Source organism: Podarcis filfolensis (assembly GCF_964270895.1).
Source record: "Podarcis filfolensis genome assembly, chromosome: 15".
Classification (NCBI taxonomy): Eukaryota; Metazoa; Chordata; class Lepidosauria; order Squamata; family Lacertidae; genus Podarcis; species Podarcis filfolensis.
In genome coordinates this window covers 16545162-16571693 of record NC_139618.1, presented here as the reverse complement: position 1 = coordinate 16571693, position 26532 = coordinate 16545162, and the positions used below count along the sequence as shown (strand labels likewise).

Sequence of the window (26532 nt, the reverse complement as noted above, 5' to 3'; positions counted from 1 at the left end):
AGGGTTTATTCTGAGTAGGACTAACATTGAATACAACCACATGTGCATCACTTCCCTTTCTTCAAACTGTAGGAAGCCGGACCCCTCCCCACTGTTCTTTGGGGGCTCCTCCAGCTCATTCTGCTGAGTGGGCCCCTGGACACCTGCCCTAAAGTCCTGCTCCGATTGCACCACCGGAGTCAGGGCATGTTTCTAATGTCTTCTAAAGACATCTCTTTTTGCCCAGGCGTTCTCTGACCCATGAGACTTGACTTTGTTATTACTGAGTATATGTTTTTATCTGCTCATAGAATAACGGTTGACTGTTTTCATTCATTGAATTTATATTCCTCCCTTCCTCCCAAAGGAGCCCCGGACAGCAAACGCACGCCCAACTTCAAAACAAAAGCACGGCAAAGCATTCTAAAAACAATTTTAGTTAAAAACATCTAAAGTTTCACTTTGCACAGTTTCAATTGAAAAACATTCTAAAGGCAATTCCGATTAAAAATATTCTTCCGTCCAGTGATCTCAAGGTTGCCGGGAATGGTCTTTCCTCAGCCACCAAATGTAAACAGGGACATTTCCAAATTCATCCTGAAAGTTAATAAGGATGGAGAAAGGCACACCTCACTGGGGAGGTGATTCCTCAATCAGGGAGCCACCACTGAAAAGGCCCTGTGGCAGTATTGCCAACATTTATGTTGCAACTGTTTTCTTTTCAGAATCTAATGATTTGCAGCATGTTCAGCCCTTTCTGTCTCTCTTGACTTGTGTGGGAAAGAGAGGGAGAATCACACAAACACTGCAAAGAGCTGGTGTGTGTGTGTTGTCCTTTCTTGGTGTGGAACCTCCTGGGAGCCACATTCAGTAGTAGGTTTTCCCATTGTACTGTCCAGATAGGAGGTTTGTGCACCCCCGGTTCTCTCCATCTCCAGATGGAGCATCTTTCCAGTTCAGGGGCCCAGTCCAGCCGGACAAGAGCACTCAAGGAGGACCTGGATTGACCTGGGAAAGGGATAGCTAAGGGAGAATCCCAAACGCTGCACAGAAAAAGCTGGAGAACCACATGTGCCCTATTCAGCCCTAGGGGTTCCCTATCCCTGCTCTGCAGTTTGATGCACTGAGTGCACCAAACACCCATCAAATGCACCTGTGGACCAGGGTGCACTTTGTAGAAGCATCTGCCAAGGCACCAGTCACTTTCAAAGAATCACAGAACTGTAGAATGGGACAGTTTCTGCAATGCAGAAATAGGCAGCTGTCCCATACAAGGATCGAACCTGCAACCTTGGTGTTATCAGCAGCATGCTCTAACAAACAAAGCTACAGTGGTACCTCGGGTTAAGAACTTAATTCGTTCTGGAGGTCCATTCTTAACCTGAAACTGTTCTTAACCTGAGGTACCACTTTAGCTAATGGAGCCTCCCACTGCCGCCACCACACAATTTCTGTTCTCATCCTGAAGCAAAGTTCTTAACCCGAAGTACTATTTCTGGGTTAGCGGAGTCTGTAACCTGAAGTGTCTGTAACCCAAGGTACCACTGTATCCAGGCTCAAAGAACCATAGAATGGTAGAGTGGGAAGGGACCCCAACGTTCATCTCGTCCAACTCCTTGCAATGAAGAAATCACAACCAAAGCATCCCTGACAAGTGGTCATCTAACCTCTACTTCAAATCCTCCAATTAATCAGAGTCCACCACCTTTTGAGGGAGTCCGTTCCACTGTTAAACAACCCTGACTGCCAGAAAGTTCTTCCTAATGTCTAGTCAGGATCTCCTTTCTTGCAATTTGAGTTCCTTGGTTCAGATCCTACCTTCTGGAGCAGCAGAAAACAAGCTTGCTCCATGTGGCGGCCCTTCAGATATTTGAAAAGATGGCTCTTGTATCTCCTCTTGGACTCCACTTTTCCGGGCTAAGCATCCCTAACTTCCTCAGCTGGTCCTCACAAAGCTTGGACCCTTGATCATCGTAGTCCTCTGCACGCTTCCCAGCTTGCACACTTTGAGGTGACTGCCTTTGGTGTCATTCCTCTGGAAACCTGTGCTCAGCCAGGTGTGCTTCTCTTTCCCACAGAGGCAGGGAGATGTCAACCCTTACGAAGACCCGTGGGCGACCTGTGGGTTCCAGTCCACCTGCTACCAGCAGAGGGCATTCTACCCACTCTGGGACGAAGCGACCATCCAGGAAGTGCCCACGGGGCTTGAATATCACAGCACAGGTAGGCCTCCTCTTGGTTCTAGCAAAGGCATTTTCCTATTTCCCCAACGCAGAATCTTATTTTCCCCTGCCATCATGTCACGCTGTGTAGAGGGAATGTTGATTCTGGAAGCCCGGCTTCGGTTCTTGACCCCGTCACATGATCTCTCTCGCTCAGCCTCAGTTATCTACCCTAACTGTCTGCAAAATGGGAATATTCATTTATCCTTTTCGTGAAATTGACACATTGCTTGTTTGTTTGTTTTTTTAAAAGAAAGGTTTACAAAAAAAAGTGAAACAGTAAAGTAATCAATAGGGAAAGAGTAGCAGCAATTTAAGACTTTCAGAAAGTTAATAGATTGAACCAGATGAAACCCGCCCCCCAACTTTCTAGGCACCTGGACAGGCTTGACGAAACAAGAGTGTGTTTTTCAGCAGGTGCCGAAAAGGATACAGCAAAGGTTCCTGCCTGGTTTCAAGAGGCAGGGAGTTCCAAGGTGCAAGTTGTGCCACTAATGAATTCTTTCAGGTGTTATGTGGCACATGTAATCATTCGAGTTCCGCCAATGTGGTCAAGTAGGTACATCAATATATGATGCTAAGAATAATCATGGCTGCCGGCATATGTGGGGTTGATTTTACAGGGGACGAGCCTAGCGATGGCTCCTGCTTGTGATGGTGAGGCAGAAGGAAACTCCATGTTCTCCTGAGGGCTTTTGCATCAGGGAAGGGAATTAGCTCATTGGCAGAACACCTGCTTTGCATGCAGAAGGCCTCGGGTTCAAGCCCCAGCATCTTCAGCTAGGGCTGGAAATGTGCCCTGCCTGAAACCCCAGAGAGCTGCTGCCTGTCAGTGTCAAGAGTATTGAGCTAGGATGGACCAATGGTCTAGCTCAGTGTAAAGCTGGTTACTAAACGGTCCTGATGCTGAGGACAATTAACTAGGGAAGCAGGCTGCTGCTGCTTCCACCTTCGTGGGCTGCTTTCTGGCAAGTCAGGAACAGTCAGTGTGCTGTGCAGCTCCCCTCGCCCTGTGCTGTTGTTGACTACAACTCTCATCACCCCTAGCTATGGCAGCTTGAGTCCAGCAAATCTTCAGAGCGCCCTGCTTTGGCCAAGCTCAGCTGGACTAGGTGGAACCAGGGCCTGCCTGATCCTGTGTACAGTGCTGGCTGCCTCACCTCAAAAAGGAGATTGTGGACTTGGAAAAGGTTCAGAAAAGGAGGACCAAAAGGATCGAGGGCATGGAGTGACTTCCCTTTGATGAACGGTTGCAGGATTTGGGTTTTGTTTTGTTTTTAGTTTAGAGAAAAAGTGAATAAGAGGAGACATGATAAAGGTCTGTAAAATTATGCATGGTGTGCTGAATGTGGACAGAGAAAAGCTTTTCTCCCTCTCTCATAACACAAGTAGTCATGGACTTCCAAAGAAGGTGACTGCTGGAAGATTCGGGACAGATAGAAGAAAGTCCTTCTTCACACAGTGTATAGTTAAATGGTGGAACTTGCTCCCTCCGGAGGCAGTGATGGTCCCCAACCTAGATAGCTTTAAAAGAGGATCAGAGAAATTCATGGAGGAGGAGAAGGCTATTGATGGCTACTAGTCAGGATGGCTGTGTTCTGCCTCTAAGTTGAGAGGCAGTGATGCTTCTGAATTCCAGCTCCAGGAAACCACAGGAGGGGAGAGGGCTCTTGTGTTCAAATCCTGCCTGTGTGTTTCCTATTGGGGCATCTAGTTGGCCACAGCAAGAACAGGATGCTGGACTAGGTGGGCCGCCCTTTGGCCTGATCCAGATTACTCATCTTATGTTCTTATGACCCAGCAGATGCTCTTCTTCCAACACCCTTCTGTTTCTTAAGGTAAAATGTTGTAACAAGTCCAGAGGTTTCTCCCGCGGCTTCCTCTCTGCAACGACTGTTGTTGACTGTCAAAAGCCTCCTCTCATCATCACTGTGCCACCACCACTTCCTCTGCCTGCATCCACACGCCCTTTTCATGCTGCAAAGCTTTTGCAGGTTGCAACTTTTCTTGTTGGGGGTCCATTTGTTCTTTGTTCCTATCTTTTTGAAAATGCAACTTCAGAAACTCAACGGGATGTACAAACCAATCAAAGGCAAACAAAAAAACCATGGCTGCGACTGAGTGAAGTACAGAGATTGTTTACATCATCTGCTTCACCTTCAGTATTAAAGGTTTAAGAGGATGCTAGTTATATCAAAACACAGTGGTACCTCGAGGTGCAAACGCCTCAGGTTACAAACGCTTCAGGTTACAAACTCCGCTAACCTGGAAGAGTTACCTCGAGTTGAGAACTTTGCCCCAGGATGAGAAGGGAAAGTGTGTGCTGGTGGTGCAGCGGCAGCAAGAGGCCCCATTAGCGAAAGCACGCCTCTAGTTAAGAACATTTTCAGGTTAAGAACGGACCTCCAGAATGAATTAAGTTCATAACTAGAGGTAACACTGCATATCGTGCTTTTAATATTCTGTTGGGAGCCACCCAGAGTGGCTGGGGAAACCCAGCCAGATGGGTGGGGTATAAATAAAATAATAATAATAATAATAATAATTATTATTATTATTATTATTATTATTATTATTATTATTATATAGCTGGACACAAGTGTTTTCTTCTTCAGCCTTACCATGAAGCAGGGCAAGGATTTCTCTGGACCAGGAGTAGGGGATCTCAGGGGTTGGTGCACCTGTTCCTAGCCCTCAGCAGTCTCCTCAGGTCATGCCTCTCCAAGGCCATGCCTCCTCTTCCAGGCCCCACCCCTCACTGCTCTGGCCCCGCCCCCTCCTTACATGCTTTCATCTTGCGGCAGTGTGTCCTTGCATTGTGATAATCCCTCTTGGTTGCCTGGATAGAAGATGTGCCTGTAGGAACCTCTTTGTACTGGTCAGAGCACACCTGGAGTCCTGTGTTCAGTTCTGGGCACCACAATTTAAGAAGGATGTTCACCAGCTGAAACGTGTGCAGATGAGGGCAACCAAGATGATCAAGGGTCTGGAAACCAAGCCTTTATGCAGAACACTTGAAGGAGCTGGGCATGTTTAACCTGGAAAAGAGGACAGGAGTTACAATAGCCATCTTCAAATATCTCAAGGGCTGTCACATGGAGGAGGGAACAAGCTTGTTTTTTCCTGCTCCAGAGGGCAGGACTCAAACAAATGGCTTCAAGCTACAAGAAATGAGATTCTGACTAAACATCAGGAAGATATTCGACTCTCTTGGTGCCACCACAGAAAAGGCCCCGCCTCCAGTCCCCATTGGCCTGATCTCATGAAATGAGGGTGCAGAGACCCAGGCCTGCAATGTCAATCTCAAGGGCCAAATAGGAACATCTGGCAGTAGGCTATTTTAATCCATATTATTTAGTTAGTTGACCTTTCATTTGTGTTTTAAGAGATTTATGCACGATATCCCAACAATTCTCACTACAACCCGGCAAAGTTGGCCATTATTACTGTGTTCTCTTGTTTCAAGCTAACAGAGAAAGCTGGGAGAAAGGACAGTTGCCTCAGGCCACTCAGCATTTGGGGCTGAACTAAAATTTGAATCAAGCCCATTGCTGTCCAGGGCCCATTCTGAGATCTCACATCACACTAGCAGTGTTTACTTAGACAGTATTGACTCCTACCAGTAACCTGCAAGGATTTCCCCCTCTTTGTTCTTTTCCTTTTTTTATTTTAATGGGGTTTAAGGTGGGGGGGTTTTTTCTGTCTGCCTTACGGCTTCACGTAGGCAAGGAAGTCCCATATTTGTGTGTATCTCTAGGTGCTCAGTTTCACTTCTGCTCTGACTGCACATTGTGTGTGCAATTTGTGGGGGCCACTCCCAGGATTTGGCTCTGGCTGTCGCAAAAGACCCCAGCACTTCCAGATGGGAACCGTGAGGGGGTGCTAGTCAGGGGTTTGACACAGGTTCAAGAAATAGGGGTGGCAAAGGATTATTCAGGCTGTTGAAAGAATCTCCATCCTTGCCGGTTGTCTTTATGACTTGGAGATTCGGGACAGATAAAATAAAGTACTTTTTTCATGTCTTCTGTGGCATTAGCTACCCCTCCCAGTTTGGTGTCATCTGCAGATTTGATGAGCAAACCCTCAGTACCTCCATTCAAGTCATCTATAAAGATGTTGAACAACAATGGGCCCAGGCTAGAACCCTGCAGCATCCGACTTGATCCCCCACAGGGATCTGGTTGGCCATTGTGAGAACAGAATGCTGGACTAGAAGGGCCTTTGGTCTGATCCAGTTGGCTATTCTTATGGCTTTATATCTTCCCATATCTCCATCCACAGAGCATGGATGGGGTCTTTTGCTCCCTATTCGGACTTCCTGTGGTGGGGAATAAAACAGCCCAAGATAAGTACAATGCAGGACAAAAATCACTCATGGGGGGAAAACCTTCCTGAATGAACAAGATGGCTGACTGCACAGTTTAGGGCCCACCTGGAAGCACCTACTGCAGCTTACAGAGTATAGTTTTGAATGTTTTTTTAAAATGCCATCCTGTAACTGAATTCGAACATATTTGGTGTGGGGAGTCGTTTTACCTTCCTCAGAAGAATTTGGGCCTTTGGTGCCCAAAGCAAGATTATTCACGTGCTCGATTCACTATTTGTATTCCCCTTTTCCAACAGCAGACGTCGAGCTCAAAGCAGCTCTCAGTAACCGCAATGCCATTAAAAACGCAACAAGCATTGCAATGTCTATGACATCAAAAGCACAGTAGCGTATAGCAACAAATACCTTCGAAACCATCAATGCCGTTCAATAAAGTCATAGTCATTCAAAATATTGGAAAGAGCTGCTGAGTGCCAGCTCTTGTGTTAGGTGAGACCCTCTCTCAGGGAAGAGGCCGCTTCTTTGCTCAGTAAAGCAGGCAGCACAACTCCCAGAAAGGAAAATCTTCCATAGTTTTTTTTTAGATAGATGAGATAAGATTATACGGTGCTGTCGCTGGGCCATAAATCCAAGGCTTTCGGACTTTTGAAAGAGAGATGGTTTTGATGCAAGCATCTGTGCAAGAATGTTATCACTCTCCTGGAGTTCCAAAGATGTTTCTAAGGAGCTATCATATTTTTGCTGCTGATGCTGGGAGAGAATCTTCAGTACAAATGGCATAAAGGGAGCAGGGGATGAGCCACTGTTGCAAAACTTGGAGGAAGACTCCCATTTTGGAAGCCCTTGGAGCCACAACTGATAGCGGCAGGGCAGTCCATCACCAATTGCTTTGATCCTTTCAGGAGAGGCAAAATTAAGAACAGCTGAGGCTGCCAGGTTGCTAGATGCATCTGGTGGAACAAGGCACTTCCAAAAGAACCCACATCCTGAATCAACTATGCAAATCAAATGTATTTCCACATTATTTTTCCTCGTTTGCTAACTTTATTCTAATTTTCATAGGCCTGGGGAATGAACAAGGATTATAAACCCATTATTTGCTGACACAAGTCCTCCTCTGGCTTCCAGGTTTTGTGCGGACATGTCCTTTCCTTAATCATAAGGACTAGAAACCTGCAAGAAATAAATAAATGGAAGGCAGCTGTCACATGAGCCCACTGTAAACTCCCAAGTTTTATGTGAGCCTGGCTTCCTCCTCCCCCCCCCCCGCCCATATTTAGGCAGACTGCCCAATTTTTAAAATGTTTTAAAGTGCTGCATAAACATTCACACATTGATCGGCCAATTCACTGTATTATTGAAATTTTACTTTAAGAGGAAAGCTGCTGCAAGGATTATGGAGGGAGAGAGGTTTCTTAGCAACATTGTGGGCACTAGCCAGTCGGTACTGTGTATAGCAGGGGTGGGGAACCTTTGTCAGCTCAAGGGCCACATTACCTTGTGTGCAGCCTTCCAAGGGCCACCAGCCAGCAGTCAGCTGGATGAGAAACAAAAAAATGAGCGGGTCCAGGACAAAAGCTGATGGAGCAACTGAAGACTCTTATGAATTGCCCTGAGATCTTTGGATGAAGGGGCTATATAAATTTATATGCTGATGGTGCTGATGGTGGTGGTGGTGATGATGATGATGATGGTGGTGTAGGGAGAGGTTGGCTTGGGCAGTCCTCATTTCTCCAAAAGCTCTTGTGAACTTGCATTGCATTTGTCCCAGAGTGGCAGCTTTCAGAGACAACCACATGCTTGTCTACTTCTCAGACTCGACTCTGCAGTCTGACCTTGTCTGAGTTTGTTTTGTGGAAAGGTAGGCCTCAGGTAGGCTTGCCATATGTCAGGAAAATTCCTGACACGTCCTGGTTTTCGGGTGTAAAAATGGCATGGAGGGATTTTGGTGAATTGGCAAAATGTCAGGGAAAACTCGGGTGTATGGCAATGCGATGGTAAAAGCAGCAAAAACAGCTCCGAAAGCAATTTTCGGAGGAGGTTGCCCCCCCAAAAGCTCAACCATTTGGGGGGGGGTATCAAGAATTTTACTTTTTAAAATATGGCAACCCTAGTTTCAGCTTGACGGTCTTGTATATGCAGTGCTTGGGAGCATTCTGCCTCTCTGCATGAGGCCTGAGGCAATAAGAAAAAGCCTCCCTTTCTGGTACTCCTGTGCCCTGGAGGCAACAAGTCAGGGAGGGCATGTTGCAAAGAGATCAGCATCTGACAACATCTCACGTTTTTGCAACCTGAGGCTGAAAGCCACAACTTACCAGAAATAGGTTCTTCTTTCCACATAGTCCTGCTCAGCTGCATTTTTGGTGGGGGTGAGCCCCGCTTTGAAGTTGTACGTTGAGGAGTTATTGTCAAATGTCTTCTGAGACTTACAGCTCTTCTGTTTATTGCTCCTCCCTTCTGATTGTCTGTGGGGAAGTTACATGTCAATGACCTTGCCATCCTGCTTTGCTTGAGGGAGGTTTCTGCGTCTTCCTGCCCATCATTCCTTCATCCTATGCTGTTCAGGACATTTCCCCTTCACTTTCCTAGCTGCAAAATGTTGTTTTCTTTTTCGTTGTTGTTGTGCTGGGGCAGCAGAGCATTTTATTTCATTTTTATCCACACCGTGGCATTCAAAGCTTGCTTTGCCTAAGAGAGCCAGCGTGGTGTAGTGGTTAAGAGCAGGGGACTTGTAATCTGGTGAACCGGGTTCGCTTCCCCGCTCCTCCACATGCAGCTGCTGGGTGACCTTGGGCTAGTCACACTTCTCTGAAGTTTCTCAGCCTCATTCACCTCACAGAGTGTTTGTTGTGAGGGAGGAAAGGAAGGAGGTTGTGAGCTGCTTTGAGACTCCTTCGGGTAGTGATAAAGCGGAATATCAAATCCAAACTCTTCTTTTTCTTCTTCTTCTTCTTCTTCTTCTTCTTCTTCTTCTTCTTCTTCTTCTTCAAACCTTTATTGGGCATTACAAATATAGGCCATCATAAAACATCCATATATAAAATTTTAAAATATATACAGATAAACAGCCATGTAAAAATATTTAATAACTAAGATTTTCATTGGAGTTTCTTCCCACCAAATAGTGCCATTCGCTTCTCTGAGTGATACTGTTGATTAAAAACTCAGCCACCCTTGCAGTTACTACCGGGTTAATGTCAGACAGATAGCATCTGATACCTTCATTGTGCTGTGATGTTAGACTACCCAAAAAAGGATATAGCATGCATTTGCATAGCTGGTTGTACAATGGACAGTAGAAAAGAATATGTTCTACTGTGTCCGGCACATTCAAAAAACATCCGCAATGTCTACCATTTCTGGGGATGTTTAAATATCTGCCCTTGACAAAAGCTGAAGGGGAAAATGTTCAGCTGGGGTAATATAAAAGCCCTTGTTGGACTGGAATTATTAATTTTGAAATATAAGTGACCCTGTTATCTGTTGGATTTAAACCATAAAACTTGGGGGAGCAAATTTTATTTATAGCTGACTCAGTTTTGTTTTTCAATGTCCCTTAATCTGATTTGAATATTACAATAAATATATTGCTCACTTGAATTGTACAAGAGTTCCAAGTCAATACCAATAGATCTGATTTTGCTGTGTGTAAGAGTTGGAACCATCTGCATTCAAAGCACTGTCACACCATTTCAGCAGCTGTTGATTTCCCCAAAGAATTCTGGGAACTGTAGTTTGTGAAGGGTGATGAGGCTTCCTAACAACTCTCAGCGCACCCAGCAAGCTGCAGTTCCCAAGGTTCTGTGGGGGAGGCTACGACTGTTAGTGTGGTATATGAGTGCTTTCATTGTGCCAAAAATACTCACATGTCTGGAAGTAACCTTGCTGAAATGAGCTTCAATACTGTACATGCAAAGCAAACTTTTTGGGGGGCCGCAGACAGAGAAAGGGCAGTCGTTCAGTTGCGGAACAAGCACCCTGCACGCAGAAGGGACATTTGACAGGGTGGGCTGGGAAGGGCCTAGATCAAATGTGGGCAACCTCTGGCCCTTGTGGGTGCCCTGCATGCCCCCCTGGGCATCCCTCACCTTGTACCCTGGATTGCCTGATGCCAAGCTTGCCCATTGCCAGCCCTGCGAAAGGTTTGGCTGCCTCTTCTGCAAAAGGTTTGGCTGCTGCTTCTGCCGCCTTTTTCTGCAGCGCAGTGAGCGCCACTTCCTGTTTCCAACCACAGATTGCACCTGGCAGAGCATCTACGCCGCAGGCGAGGGTGGGGTGTTTGTTCCTTTCAGCTGGAGGGCTGATTTCCTTTCTGTGGCCCTGGTGGGCGGGGCCAAAGGCAAGAGTGGGCGGAGCAAGGGGTACCAGTTTTGCCTTTGAGCTTGCAGGCTGCTTCCTGCACACACTCTCACGTTCTCAGCCTGCAAGAGGCATCAGAAGAGCTCCAGGACCCAGGCGAAAGCCCTCCAGGAGGGTCTAAAGTTAGGCTGGTGAGGGGTGTGTGGTCTGAGGAGAATGCCAAGGGCCACATTTGGCCCCCAGGTTCCCTACCTTTGTTGTAAGCAGTGCTGAACCAGATGGATCATTTGCTCAGACCATAGCATCATAGAATGGTGGAGTTTAAAAACCAAGGTTGCCTCGCTAAAGTTTCACCTCGACCTTAAAAGTCACACAAGGAATTGGAGTGGGGAGACATCCTGGGAAGAGCACAGAGACGCATGAGCAGTCCTCCCCTGACATTGCATAGAATCATAGAATTGGAAGGGACCCTGAGGGTCATCTAGTCCAACCCGCTGCAATGCAGGAATCTCAGCTAAAGCATCCATGGCAGATGGCCATCCAACCTCTGCTTGAAAACCTCCCAGTGTGTGGTTTTCAGAGAGTTATGCTGCCCCTGGATTATTGCAGTTGCTTGCCCGTGATAGACCTGTGCTCCATGAAATGGTCTAATCCTTTTTAAGCACACACACACACAGAGAGAGAGACACCAAGAATATCATGTGCCAGGGAATGTAGAAGTGACTGACATCTGCCTGCCTCCCCTCAGAACCAAACCAAACGGAGTCCTTCAGTCACCTCTTTTCCCATTGAGAGCTAGAGGAAGATGACTAACTAAGAAGGGCATGGACCGCATTTCAAAGATGCTCTCTTCCACAAACCTCTCAAGAAATACAGTCGTACCTCGGGTTACATACGCTTCAGGTTACACATTCCGCTAACCCAGAAATAGTGCTTCAGGTTAAGAACTTTGCTTCAGGATAAGAACAGAAATCGGGCTCCAGCGGCGCGGTGGCAGTAGGAGGCCCCATTAGCTACAGTGGTGCTTCAGGTTAAGAACAGTTTCAGGTTAAGAACAGACCTTCGGAACGAATTAAGTACTTAACCCGAGGTACCACTGTACTGGATACATAACATCCAATGGGTTGGAAGTTTTTCTGGATGTAACATTCTTTGTACTCCGTGTGCCTTTGATGGTTTTTGTTTCTGTGTATCGTGCAGATTGTGTGGCCACGCCGATTTGATCTTACGGCAGTACTTTCATAAAATCATAACATTGTAGAGTCGGAAGGGACTCTTGAGGGCCCTCTAATCCAAGTCCCTGCAATGCAGGAATCATAGCTAATCACTTTCCTCTTACCTGTCTATATCTCATCGCAAATATCCGGAAAGCCAGCTCTGTCATTTCTCCTTGTGAATGTAACATGGATTTGGTTCTGTTTAGGTTTTCTGTGTTTGTCTCATGAAGTTCTGTTTTGTTATTTGGGCTGTATAGATACAATTCAATAAAAAACACTTTCAAAGAGAGAGAGAGAGATGCTTTCAGTGGTGGGTGGCTTGACTTGAGGGGTGGCGGAGGGGCAAGAATACCCCTTTTCTCTCTCCCCCACCCCCCACCCCACTTTCCCCCCCCCTGGAAGTGGTCTATAATCCCCTGCACTTCCCCCATTCATGCTTCTTCCTCCCTCATGGAGTTCCCTGGAGGAAAGTTCTCTTTGTGTGCAGCTTCTGGGCCCAATTCCAGACCCTTTCTGGGAGAGGAGTGTTTGTGTGTGTGTTGTGTGCTGTGTTGTGTGTGTGAAGGCCAAGATGGCTCAGCAGCCGATGGCTTCTCCAGCTGCAGCGCATTTTCAGAGCCACGCTTAAAAGAGAAGGCGCTGCATTTTTTTCCACATTCTTTTATCCTATTTTTAACTGCAGCCTCCCCCCTCCTTTCTCAGCCCCTTCTGACATCCCACTCACACTCCCCCCCCCATTCACGGACGTCCTCTTGACTGCCGCCTCCCCCGCACTGCCTCTCTGGAGGAGATGAATGGGCTCCTTTTCTCAAAGAAGGCACATCTGCTTGAGACGGGCTGGGAGGGAGACCCCAAGAGATTTGGGTAGGGATGGAGGGGGATGCTGGCAAGGGTTCTGCGGGCACACTGGGGGCCCTCTCTCCCCCCCCGATCCACCCCCCCTGATCCACACGCACCCTGTTATATTTCCACAAAGTGGCGGTGGACAGGGAGACACAGTTGGCAGGGTGATGTAGCAGGACAACAGAGGAAGATAAGAAACATGAGAGAAGAGGGAAAGAAAAGAGGCCAGATTCATAGAATCCTAGAATTGTAGAGTTGGGAGGGGTTCCCCAGGGTCATCTAGTCCAACCCCGCCCCACCCACCCCCCGCAATGCAGGAATCACAGCTCAAGAACTTCAACAAGATGGCCGTCCAACCTCTGCTGAAAAACCCAGAGTGAAGGGAAGTCCACCAACTTCTAAGGTAGTTCATTCCACTATCAAACCTTCGGGGATCCTCCCGATATTGAGGAACCACAGTTCCCAACATCTCTGACCACTGGCCCTGCTGGCTGGGGCTGATGGGAGTAAGAGTTCAACAATATCTGGAAAGCCACAAGTTTGCCTGTTTGTTTGTTTATTCATTTATTTTATTACATTTTTATCCCAAGGAGCTCAAGTTGGCATACACAGGTTCTCCCCTTCCCCATTTAATCCCCACAACACTGCAAGGTTGAGAAACAGTGAGCTTCGTGGCCAAGTGGGGATTTGAACCTGGTCCCTCCCAGGTCCTTTTCTGGCATTCAGACTACTACACCACACTGGTTCTTACCAGGTGTCCTGACTTTGGTGCCAAGGAAAGCAAGAGAGGGGGATCCCTATGCATCTCATGGTGCTGGTCCACAGGAAGGCAAAATAATGGAAGGGCAGTTTCATCCTGTGGGCCTTGCAGTTGTCCAATCCGGGGTCCTTCACTTCCTTTCTCCCTCGCTGTCTTTTCATGCCTCCTGCTCAACAATTGCAGTCTGAAATCCTGGGCAGGAGCATGTCAGGATGATGCCCAGGAGCTCAGCGTGAAGGAAGAGGTGCTTTGTGCTTTGGTGCATCAATACAGGCCTTCACAATTCAGCCACTATTCAGTTCCATTTCACATTGATGGGCAAACTGGCCTAATCTGCCCTTTCCGGAGCAATACATGAATTTCTCTGCATTGCATTTCTCTGAATTTTGCAATGCAGTTCTCCCATCGAGTGACACGCACAAAAATGCACACAAATGCATCATGTTCAGGGGAAAGGGCTTTGCAGACAGGCGTACCTGAGGAGAGAGTCGCACTAAAAACACTGATGTGGATGTTTTGCTTTGTTTTAAATTTGCAAACTGATGTGGGAATGTGAAGAAATGAGCTTAGTGGTTGGAAAAATGAGGTAAATGGATATAGTCAGAGCCATTAGATAGTGGAACGCACTACCTCAGAAGGTAGTGGACTCTCTATCATTTTCGGGGGGGGGCGTTGAATGGCCACCTGTCAGTGATTCTTGAGCTGTGATTCCTGCGTTGTGGGGGGTTGGAATAGATGACCCTTGGGGTCCCTTCCAACTCTACAGTTCTAGGTTTCTGTGGGAGATTCGCCCATTCCCTATTCAGGACTCTGCTTCTGTGTGAAAGCTTGCCAGTGTTGCGTTCTGCCCCACTTCTGCTGCCTGGATACAGTCTTGGTTCAGCTTTGCACACATGCACACACACACACAAACAAACACAAACACAAACATGCCTTCAGGCCTAGAGGCAATTGAGTGCAGACAAATGGGACCTGCACGTTTTGCTGTGCCTTGACTTGAGGCCTGCTGCCCTCCATGAGGTTTGCTGGCTGCTCACGAGGTGCAACCTAAGCAGGGACATGCATCGTAGAATCATGGAATTGTAGTGTTGGAAAGGACCTTGAGGGTCATCTAGCCCAACCCCTGCAATGCAGGAATCGCACACAGACCCCTTGATTGAACACAGCTGCCGCCAACTGGGGCATTGGGGGGGGGGAGCCAGTTGCAGTTGCCCTCAGCCCAACAGCAGCGCACCCCACAGGCAACCCAGGAAAACTCAACTGTGGCTGGAGGTGGGAGCTGCAACAGCAGGGAAAAGTTCCTCCACCTCCTGCCTTATTCCATCTTTATTTTTCTTTCTTTTTTTAAAAAAATAGTATTTATTAAAAGTTTAAAGATTACAGAAAGAAGAAAAGAAAAGAAAAGTTAAACAAAACAAATCAATACATTACAATACATAGAAAAAAACAAAAAACAATACAGCAAAGCAAAAAGAAAAGCAAAAACAATTAAAAACACATCCAATATTTCCATATCTTTATCTTTCATTTACTTGTTTCATCGACCTCCTCACACCTCCCTTTTTTGTATTCTAGTTCAATTAGCTATTTCAGCAAATCCTTTCCATCTTTCTCAATTTTTGTTCTATAATTTATCTTAACACAATGTAACGTTAATTTTCCACTTTGGCCCATTAACAATCTATTTTTACTTAATTCTTTATAACATTTCTGCTAAAGCCATATAACTTCATTCCAGCATCCTTCTAACATTCATTAATTTTACAGTATTTCTGTAAATAAACTTTAAATTTTTTCCAATCTTCTTCCACCGACTCTTCTCCCTGGTCTCGGATTCTGCCAGTCATTTCCGCCAGTTCCATGTAGTCCATCAACTTCATCTGCCATTCTTCCCGGGTGGGTAAATCTTGTGTCTTCCAATGCTTTGCGATAAGTATTCTTGCTGCTGTTGTAGCATACATAAAGAAAGTTCTATCCTTCTTTGGCACCAATTGGCCGACCATGCCCAGGAGAAAGGCCTCTGGTTTCTTCAGGAAGGTATATTTAAATACCTTTTTCATTTCATTATAAATCATCTCCCAGAAAGTCTTAATCCTTGGGCATGTCCACCAAAGGTGAAAGAATGTACCTTCAGTCTCATTACATTTCCAACATTTATTATCGGGCAAATGGTAAATTTTTGCAAGCTTGACTGGTGTCATGTACCACCTGTAGATCATTTTCATTAGATTCTCTCTTAAGGCATTACATGCCGTAAACTTCATACCTGTGGTCCATAACTGTTCCCAGTCAGCCATCATAATGTTGTGTCCAACATCTTGTGCCCATTTAATCATAGCAGATTTCACCGTTTCATCCTGAGTGTTCCATTACAACAGCAAGTTATACATTCTTGACAGATTCTTAACTTTGGGATCTAACAATTCTGTTTCCAATTTTGATTTTTCCACCTGGAAGCCAAGTTTTTTGTCCAAATTATATGCCTCCATTATTTGGTAATAATGGAGCCAGTCTCACACTCTATTTTTTAATTTTTCAAAACTCTGCAGTTTTAATCTGTCTCCCTCTTGTTCCAGAATTTCCCAATATTTCGGCCATTTGGCCTCCATATTGAGTTTTTTCTGAGCCTTTGCTTCCATTGGTGACAACCATCTTGGGGTTTTATTTTCTAACAAGTCCTTATATCTTATCCAGACATTAAACAGTGCTTTTCTGACAATGTGGTTTTTAAACGCTTTATGTGCTTTAACCTTATCGTACCACAGATATGCATGCCAACCAAATACATTGTTGAAACCTTCCAAGTCCAACACATCAGTATTTTCAAGAAGCAGCCATTCTCTCAGCCCCATCTTTATTTTTCTTTCCCAACCATCGCTTTGTAAGCTGAAGTGACTTCCTCTCTGGGGTTTATCTATGAATGGGAATCGCTGGGAGGGGGGCAGTGCTGCGTGTCAATCCCAGCCAAGAAGAAAAAAAAAGGGGGGAGCGGGTGGGAACAGAGGGGGGTGGGTCTGAGACCCTGAAAATAGCTTGGGCTTTCTCTCCACCCCCCTGTGCTGCTTGGCAGAAGGGAAGCCTTCTCTTGCCAGATGTTCGTTGTGTTTATAGCTGCTGGAGCAGGAGACAAAACTCTCCCATTAATATATCTCTCTCTCTCTTAACCTGGTGCTGGAGATGTCAGAACTCAGAGGCTGCAGCTGGAAAAGGCCTGTGGGGCGGAGAGGGAGGGAGCAAGACTTGGGGGGGGCAGGAGGAGGAGGAGGAGAGGTGTCTGCCCTATTCAGCCAGTCTCATCACCACACCCACTCCGGCCCCCCTGGCATGCGAAGACAACCCCCCCCCCATCATGTGCTGCATGCACAAATGCAAAAATAGGCGGTGGGGGGGGAGGACAAGAAAGGAGAAAGAAAAACAGCAGCAGATTTTTTCATTTCAGAAAGTAAACACTGGGGCCACGGGGGTCTGGAGGTTATGGGAAAAGAGGAAGCCATCGGCCTAATCGGGCAGCCACACACTTCCCTTCTTGAAATAAACCAGAAATCGTGGCCTTCACAGCCGCCTTCCTCCTCCTCCTCCGTGCTTAACCCTGCGCTTGCCAAGAATGCTGAGCCACGACAAGACTGTGGTGCGGCGGAGGAAGTCCTTTGGTTCTTTGTTCTGAACCCTCTGACTCCCACCCCACACTCATCCCAGTGCCACTTTTTATGGATGGAGGCTCTGTGCTTTGAGGGTCTCCATGACAGGCAGAAAGGTGTGGCAATGGGAGATGCTTTAGCTGCTGGTTTTCTGCTGGGATTGCAGAGATTTTGGGGGGGATTGGGGGGGGAGAGAAACTGCCACCTTAGAGTCCTTGCCTGTATCCCTAGGGAATGCTGAATCAGTGGCTAATTTATTACACATTAATTTGTTCCACCTTTCCCGCCAAAGATCTCAAAGTGTTGCACAGTGGTACCTCGGGTTACATACGCTTCAGGCTACAGATGCTTCAGGTTACCAACTCCGCTAACCCAGAAATAGTACCTCGGGTTAAGAACTTTGCTTCAGGATGAGAACAGAAATCGTGCTCTGGCGGCACAGTGGCAGCGGGAGGCCCCATTAGCTAAAGTGGTGCTTCAGGTTAAGAACAGTTTCAGGTTAAGAACGGACCTCTGGAACGAATTAAGTACTTAACCTGAGGTACCACTGTACATGGTTCTCCCCATCCACATTTAATCCTCACAACAACCATGCGAGGTAGGTTAGGTTGAGCGGCAATGATTGCCCCCCAAGGTCACCTGGCTAGCTTCATGATTTGAGCTCTGGTCTCTCGTGGGTCCCAGTCTCTAACCACTGATGGGGAGGGCGGTTGTTGCATTCAGGTCCTGCTTGTGAGCTTCCCAAACTTTGTAAGATCTGGTTGGCCATTGTGGAGACAGGAAGCTGGACTAAATGGGGCCCCTTGGTTCTGATCCAGCAGGCTGTTCTTATGTTCTCTTCTTCGACCAAGATGTCCGGAGAAGGTCTCTAGAAAGACTCTTTCAGTGCTGGGCCTTTGCTTGCGGTGCTTAAAGAGATCAGCAGCAGCATTGCAGACCTCTTTAGATGTCTCAAGACTGCTGCTCCAATCAGCCTCTGCTGACCGAAAGATTTTGAAACTTAAATGAGGATTGCATGGTGAGCCAAAGTGCATGCAGTGGGCAATTTAGGAACAGTTTGAAGTTGCTTTTTGACTCAGATAGCAGATCAGCCCTTTTATCTGGAACTTATCTGAACTATGTGAATTATTTGTGCCTGCGAAACTAGGCTCGCTACGGTACTAAGAGGAGTCAGCTTAAGACCCCAAGCGCAAGATCAGAGTACCACTGATCCTAACGCTTAGCAGCATTTTTTATTATATTTTAAAATATTTCTATGCCACTTTTCCCAGCAAAGCTTGTCCAAAGCAACTTCCAGCAATTATATACAGGCAGCCCCCCGTTTATGTGGTGGTTACATTCCAAGGCACTGTGTGCATCGCTGCAGTCGCATATAATTGAAACCCATTGAAAAAGCCTGCAAACCCCTTGCTCCACTCCATCCCACCCATTTCATAGATTTGTAATATGTCTGTTGGAAACATTGTCCGGGCAGCAATTGCTGACATTTCCAGGAAATCTGGATCAACAAATTTGGTAAAACTAAAAAATTCAACAACTTTGCCAAAGAAAGATCAACAATTTTTGTGTCCGGATTTTCACTTTTTGAAATATGTCAGTCCTACATTTAGTGACATTTCAGTGAAGTCTTTATGACATTTCTGGGTCACTTCCAATGCACATATACATGGTCGCACACATATTGAATGCGCGTAAACGAGGGGCTTTATTCCCAAAGAATAAAACCCATTCAAATAAACAAGCAGGTCCTTAAGGCTTTCCAAACCCTCAGAAGCGTAGTTGCCTACATACATCTAGTGGAAGGGAGTTCTGGAACCGTGGGGCCATCCCAGCAAAGACCCTGCCTTGAATGGCCATCTACCTCACTGATCTAGGGATCGGGCAGACCCAGAGGGCCTCCAGTTGAGATTGCAGTATGTGAGCAGGCAGGTCTAGGCAAGTAGTTTGAGCCTAAACCATTTAATACTTTAAAGGTTAAAACCAACAGTTTAAGCTTGGCCTGCAAGTGCTCTTGAAGGCGGCACAGCTGAGGGGTGTTATTGAAGCTGATCACTGCTGCAGCATTTTGAATGCTTCCCATATGTTATGTCAATAAGTCTTTATGACGACCCTGTAAGGAAGGCCAGTATTATTATTGCAGATAGGTTGAGTGATAATGGCTTGCATAAGGCTGTTGTTGCAGTGGCAAGGATCTGAACCCAGGGCTTCTGAACTGTCACCCACTGTGGCTTGTGCATGGACAGCATGCATTAAAGCTGTTGCACATCCCCCATTTGTTTTAATGGGGCTCACATAGGAAAAACGTTCGGTGGATCATGCCCTATGTGGCCTGCATTTGGGGAACACACAACCTTTAATCTGGAAGAGAGAGATTACCTCCCAGTGCCTCTTCCACGTGGGAACTGTGTTGGCTGCTTTGGTGACACCCCAGCCACCACCTTTGTCTCTTACCTGTTTGCCTGCCTGGCAAGGAGGGATGCAAGAAGGCGTCAATTTCTGGTCCACCCTTTCATTGCTACCTGCAGTGCTGTTGCCATTCTGCTGCAGTTTAGCTTCTGGCCAAAAGTGATGCCATTCATCTCAGTGTCTGCAGTAGCGGAATTTTGCACAATTAATCATCGAGGTGATGATGATGCTATTCCACCCCATTCATTTCCGTGTAAAGGAAACACAATGTGAACGGGGAGAGGAGTCATAATGTACATACCATTTGTGGACTGAAAACAAAGGCAGTGAGTACCACTCATATTCTTTGGGTGGATTTCCATTCCAGATGCAGGGTGAATAAGTAAACCCCTGCAATTTCTACTCCTGTTTCTGTGGGAATTTTCCAACATCTCTCCTAACAAAAGAAGCAGTTTCCTATGAAGGAAAGCAGCAAAAATGTCCAGTCTTAATGGACTTGGAAACGAGTGGCCAGTAAAGAATGTAGGTTGGATGTGTAATGGTGGAGAAGAGCAAAGAGGCAATTCAGCTATAGAGCTTTGAAGGTCCCACTTCCATATACGCAAGCCCACATATAGGTGTTTTGTTAGCATCCATCAACCTTCACCTTTCTGGTGCTGTCCAGATGTTTTGGACTCCAGTTCCAGCTCTCCGTCAGCATGGCCATTCTCCCTGTGGCTGGTGGGAGCTTTAGTCAAGAACATCTGGAGGGCATGAGATGGATGCAGAGGAGTGTCTCACACTCTTTCAAGTCAGAAATGCATCTTTCTTCTCGGAAACGTTCTTTTTCTACATCGGGGCTCGATCTAGACACATTGTTATGGCTATCGTGTGGTTCCTCATGAGCAATCAGGCAAGGTGCCTCACTGGTCTGTTCTAAAGCTTTATTATTGGTGCTAAAAACCTTTACAATGCAGAGCACCTCTATTCTATGTCTTGCTCACTCACTAGCAGAATCTGAGAGTGGGCGGTCCTTAAATCTTCCCCAGCAGAGTAGTCTCTTGACCCCCAGCCTATGCCTCCCCTCTCTGCACGAAAGCCTTCTGCGCAAGGAAGGCCTGGGTAAAGGGGGACCTCCCTCCTCCCCACTTTGCTCAGGCAAGGTGTCCTGGCACCACCTCACATCCTCCGAGCCCTGCACCTCCTCCCCACTAGAGGCATGGCTTCCTTCCTCCGCAGAGGAGGTGCTGCTTCCCACGATCTTTGGGGGCTCTCTGTAATCCATCCGCCTTTTCCCCCCTTGCCCCTGAGCCGATGGCAGTTCCCTGACACACATCAAAGAAGCGTTTCTGTTAAACTCGTTGTAAACATTGTATGAGAAATTGGGTTGGCAAAAACGGAACTCCACAGCGCCACCTCGTTTCACAGTGTTAGAATGCACAAACAACACATATACAGTGGTACCTTGGTTGAACCTAATCCATTCAGTGAATACGTTTGACTCCCAGAACTGGCCAGCCCAGCTTCCAATTGGCTGCTTGAGCTTCCTGCACTCAATCAGAAGCCATGGAAGCCACGTTGGACATTCGGCTTCCAAAAAACCGGAACACTTACTTCCGGGATTGAGCTGTTCGGGAGCTGATTTGTTCGGGAGCCAAGCTGTTCGACAACCAAGGTACCACTGTAAAGCGCTTTTCCTTTGCCAATGCAGCTGAGACCTGGGTCACCATCTCCGAATGCATTTCTGAAAAAGGAGATTCTCTCCGGGCCACTAATCCACTAAAACACGTGCAAACGTTCTCAGTGCTTCCCTCGTTGCCTTTCACTGTTACAGGACAACCTCTTTCCTGTGGGCTTTAGAAAGCTTCTGCTGCCTGGCGCAATTGTGATGCATTTCTCAGTGAATTAAAGATTTTCCCAAAGCAGGCAGCTGTGCCAGACGAGCGTGGAGGGCACCCCTCTCCGGCAGCAGAGCTGAGAGAGTGGGATTGTGCCTCTACCTTTGGAAAGAGCGTTTCTTTATTGGAAAGTGAATGGGACACGTCTTGGCTGCTCTGCCATCGGGGAGCCACAGAAGAGGCTTTATTTGGGTCTGGGACCATCCTTGGGCGGCAGGGGGCGGGAGCAGGGGGGGGCAGAGCGAATGCTCATGCTTTGCCAAATGCAGCACCAGAAAGGAAGATGTTGCCAAGTTTCATGTGTGGATGCAAATCTAGAAAGGGTAAGTATAATGGCAGTAGGAATGCACTCCCTCTCCCCAGGGTGGCAAATGGGACAGGGCAGGTGCTCATTCTGGTGCTCAGGTGCTGTGAATGGGTAGTGTCAAGGCACCCATTGGTCCCCTTTCTTGTGCCTCCTTACCTCTGAAGTGGACTTGGACCTCAGATCCGTAGAGGCCAGCCCATGAAGACAAATGGCACACACTGCCCCACCAGGCTTATCCTGCCCCATGCCTCCCTTCTTCATAGCATTGTTGCACGGCCCCCCAATCTCCGAGTGGTGCAAGATCCCAGGGTTTCCAGGTGCACTTACTCAGGGTGCATGTTTCCGTTTGTAAATGAGGCACGGAGACTCTGGTGTCTTTATGATAAAGGGTTTGTTTACGCATACATACAACCTGAGCATACAATGGAGAGGCTCAAAGCATAATCACCCCAGAAGGGTCTTGCTTCTCTCATAGCTGCAGCCCTGGATTCAGGCATGGTGTTCTGCCTGCTGCTTTGTGTCCTACTCTAAGCTCTGGCTTTCTCTCTTCAAGGAGAGGCCCCAAACTGAATTACAGTCATACCTCGGGTTACAGATGCTTCAGGTTGCGTTTTTTCGGGTTACAGACCCACCAAAACCCGGAGGTACCAGTACGGGTTACATCCGGGTTTCAGGGGTTGTGCATGCGCAGAAGCGCTAAATTGCACTTTGCGCATGCGCAGAAGCACCGAATCACAACCCGCACATGCACAGATGCACCACTGTGGGTTGCAGACGCTGCAGGTTGTGGTGCATCCCGCACAGATCACGTTCGCAACCCAAGCGTTCGCTGTACTTAGATGTTTTGTTCTCTTAATGGCCCATTACTTCAAGTCCACCCAAAGACAGTTGTGGGCAGGATTTCTGCATTTCAAGGGGCTGGACTAGATGGCCATCGGGTCCCTTCCAACTGTACATTTCTATGATTTTATGATACCCAGGCTATCACCCCAACACAGGAAGCTCAGGCTAACCTAATTAACATTTAACACATGCTGATTCCAGGGGATTAGAAGTATCCAGCACACAACTTCATACACATGGGTCTGGCACCCAATTTTAACACCCCAAGACTTAATTAAATTCTAATACCTATGGGACCAAGGAATTAAGGGCAGTGTGGCATCCATAAACTCATAGCATAATCATAGTATTGTAGAGTTGGACGTTATCCAAAGAGTCTTCTAGAGGTGCAGGAATAACATACAACCTTACAAGCAACCAGTCTGGGGGTGGCACTGCCCATTGGTTTTGCTCTTGTGGAGCTCAGCAGGAAGTGGGGGATGGGGACACAATGAGACTGAGTTGACTCCGCCTCTCTTTGGTTCTGGCTCCGCCTCCTGTTGGCCTCCCTGCCTTCCGCACTAACCATCCCAATGGGCACCAAGACACTCTTAAATAGAGCACTGTCAATGAGAGTAGCAGGTTGCAGGTCAGTTAGCCAGAAATGCAAGGCGCTTAAACAGGGAGGGACTAGAAAAGACCGGCAGGCACTAGTCCATCTTCCATTTCCCCCTCTCAAAGTGGAAACAAACCAGGGACACAGGGAAGGAAGAGCTGGAGAAATTATGCTTGGGTTCTGCAGTAGTTCAGGTGAGGGCCACAAAGACCTGCCCGGTGTTCCTCAACTACTGCAATGCGCTCTACGTGGAGCTACCTTTGAAGGTGACCCGGAAACTGCAATTAATCCAGAATGCGGCAGCTAGACTGGTGACTGGGAGTGACTGCCGGGACCACATAACACCGGTCCTGAGAGATCTGCATTGGCTCCCAGAACGTTTCTGAGCACAACTCAAAATGTTGGTGCTGACCTTTAAAGCCCTAAACGGCCTCAGTCCTGTATACCTGAAGGAGCATCTCCGCCCCCACCATTCAGCCCCGACACTGAGATCCAGCGCCGAGGGCCTTCTGGCGGTTCCCTCATTGAGAGAAGTGAGGTTACAGGGAACCTCAGGTTACAGGGAACCTCAGACAGAGGGCCTTCTCGGTAGTGGCGCCCACCCTGTGGAAGGCCCTCCCTTCAGATGTGAAGGAAATAAGCAGCTAACTTATCTTTAAAAGACATCTGAAGGAAGTTTTTAATATTTAATGCTGTATTGTTTTTAACTCTCGACTGGGAGCCACCTAGAGTGGCTGGGGAAACTCACCCAGATGGGCGGGGTATTAATAAATTATTATTATTATTATTATTATTATTATTATTATTATTACTACACTAACTGAAGGCACACCCAGAATCCTCTTCAGCATGTAGAGAATTCTGCAGTAGATGCTTTGAGGTTCTTGCACGAAGGAGCTGAGACAGAAAGAGTTTGTTATGGAAACTGCCTAACTTGCATTTCTCAAACCAATGCATGAACTGAAACATTGCTATTTTTCAAAATCTCTCTGAAGTTTGCGATGCAGTTCTCCAGCCAAACAATAGCTAGCGAAACGTACCGTATATATTATGGGCAAATAGAAGACAGCACTTTCCGCTCCTGTTTGGAGGTAGAACATCTGACAGCCGCCCTTGTCTACAGAGGCATAGAGAGCAGTTTCTGATAGCCTAGTCCTTCACGCGAGGAAGTCCATCTTCCCCTCCCCAGTTTCCCTGCCTCTCACTTCATTAATGTTTCAGATGTTTATAAATGAGAGCAATGATCTGCTTAGTTTCCAGTTTGGGTCTCCAGGGGAGACGCTCTCTAAAGCACTTAGGAAGTTTGGGAAAAAAGTAGCCCTATATAAATGATGATCTTTCCTCCCCTCTCCCGTGCTTCTGCTGAACAGTTGGCTGTGGAATTTGTTCCCATAACTGTCTCAGGGTAAAGTATGTCAGCTTGGCAGAGAGGAACCCTACGGGGGAGGATGCTGTCTCCCAATTCTCGTCATTTCCCAATAAATTTGGGGCAGATCCCCCAAGCGAGCCAAACAAAGCTCGCCTGTACCTGGATTACAGGCTCACGGCTATTTAAAAGCAAAAGATTTCAGCTTTGCATACTTTGATCCCAGATGAGCGGGGTAGAAATAATAAATTATTATTATTATTATTATTATTATTATTATTATTATTATTATTATTACTATTATTATTTGACATGCAGCCTGGCCAAGGGTTGACTCATTGCAGCCTTGGACCACCTCAGCTCCTGGCAACCAGCACCCCCTAGTCAGCCCCAGAGGCACCATTTGCCTGTGGAGCTTGTAGGCAGGGCTGCTGCAACAAACAGCCACAGGAACCTTTGGGAGGCAGAGATGTGAGGGGGCATCTGAGGAAGGAGGGAGGGAGGAAGGGAAAGAGGGAGAGAGGCCAGTGTTGCCTGTGGCACCCCTGACCATCATTCAAGGCACCCTGGCACACTGGTTGAAAACCACTGGCCTAGGCATTGATGTGTCCAGACAGAGATAATCCCATTAAGGGTTTATGGAAAGAAATCCTGCTAGCTGTGCTGTTTTAGCACCACAGCCCTTTAAGGTCTGAGAGTCGTCTCATTCCCTCAACATGCGCACACATGTTTCTGGGCAATCCCAAACTATTTTGGAATAAGAGCAATATTTCCACCAAGTGGCATTATGTTGAGCAAGCTTATGAGATTTATTCTCTTTGTTTGTTTGTTTGTTTGTTTGTTTAATATTCCAAGGTGGCGTACATGGCTCTCCCCCCATTTAAACCCTACAACAACCCTGTGAGGTAGGTGAGGCTGAGAGGCAGTGATTGGCCCCCCAAGGTCACCCAGTAAGCGTCATGGCTAAGTACCCTGGTCTTTCCAAGGTCCTAGTCCAGTGCTCTCAATACTACACCACACTGTTGAATTCATGCAGCAAAGCAGGCTACCTAGCCAAGCTCTTCTGGCTCATGGTACATTTTGGACGTGTCGGTCGCAGTAGCGAATGCCCTACCTGTCCCGACTAATGGACAAGCTAGACAGCTGGCTTCTTCTGTACTTACGTAATGCAACGAGTTCTTGGCCAAGACAATGGCTTAGATAAGAATAGTTACAGATAGGTAGCCGTGTTGGTCTGCCATAGTCAAAACAAAAAAATTTTTTTCTTTCCAGTAGCACCTTAAAGACCAACTAAGTTAGTTCTTGGTATGAGCTTTCGTGTGCATGCACACTTCGTATCTGACGAAGTGTGCATGCACACGAAAGCTCATACCAAGAACTAACTTAGTTGGTCTTTAAGGTGCTACTGGAAAGAAAAAAAATTTTTTTGTTTAGATAAGAATGAGGGTCCTGAGACCTGGGGAGTAACTGTGACCCACCAGAACTCTCCTCAAACCAAGCTCCTTTCCTTATTTCCCCTTCACTCCAGGTCACTCCATCCCTGCCCACCCTTTCCCATGCCCTACTCGAGACCTTGCTTGGAATTGTCCTTGAACTGTGGCAATGCCTCTTGGCTTGTCTGGATGGAGACATGGGCTTGTACATGCAGGAAACCTTGACTTTTGCATGAAGGCTATTATTTTGGTGGGGTAAGAGTCATGTCTGTTGCTCTGCCAGATTTTGCATCTGACCATATCCACCACTGCTGTGTGCTTGTAGGTCACCCAAGAGGTAATGTGGTCTTAAGGCTAAATAAATTTCTGCCTCCTTGGCTTAGAAGATGATGGTGATGAGAGAGGGGGGAGAGAGAGAGA

General features: G+C 47.0%; 1 protein-coding gene across 1 annotated transcript in view; it reads left to right on the top strand.

Moving 5' to 3' along the window:
- Positions 1-26532, top strand: part of ETS1 (ETS proto-oncogene 1, transcription factor) — a 107360-nt gene that overhangs the window by 13033 nt on the left and 67795 nt on the right. Inside the window, exon 3 of the mRNA XM_083588776.1 lies at positions 2058-2202. Within this exon, the coding sequence (XP_083444902.1) occupies positions 2058-2202 (145 nt within the window). The remainder of the gene's footprint in view (positions 1-2057; positions 2203-26532) is intronic.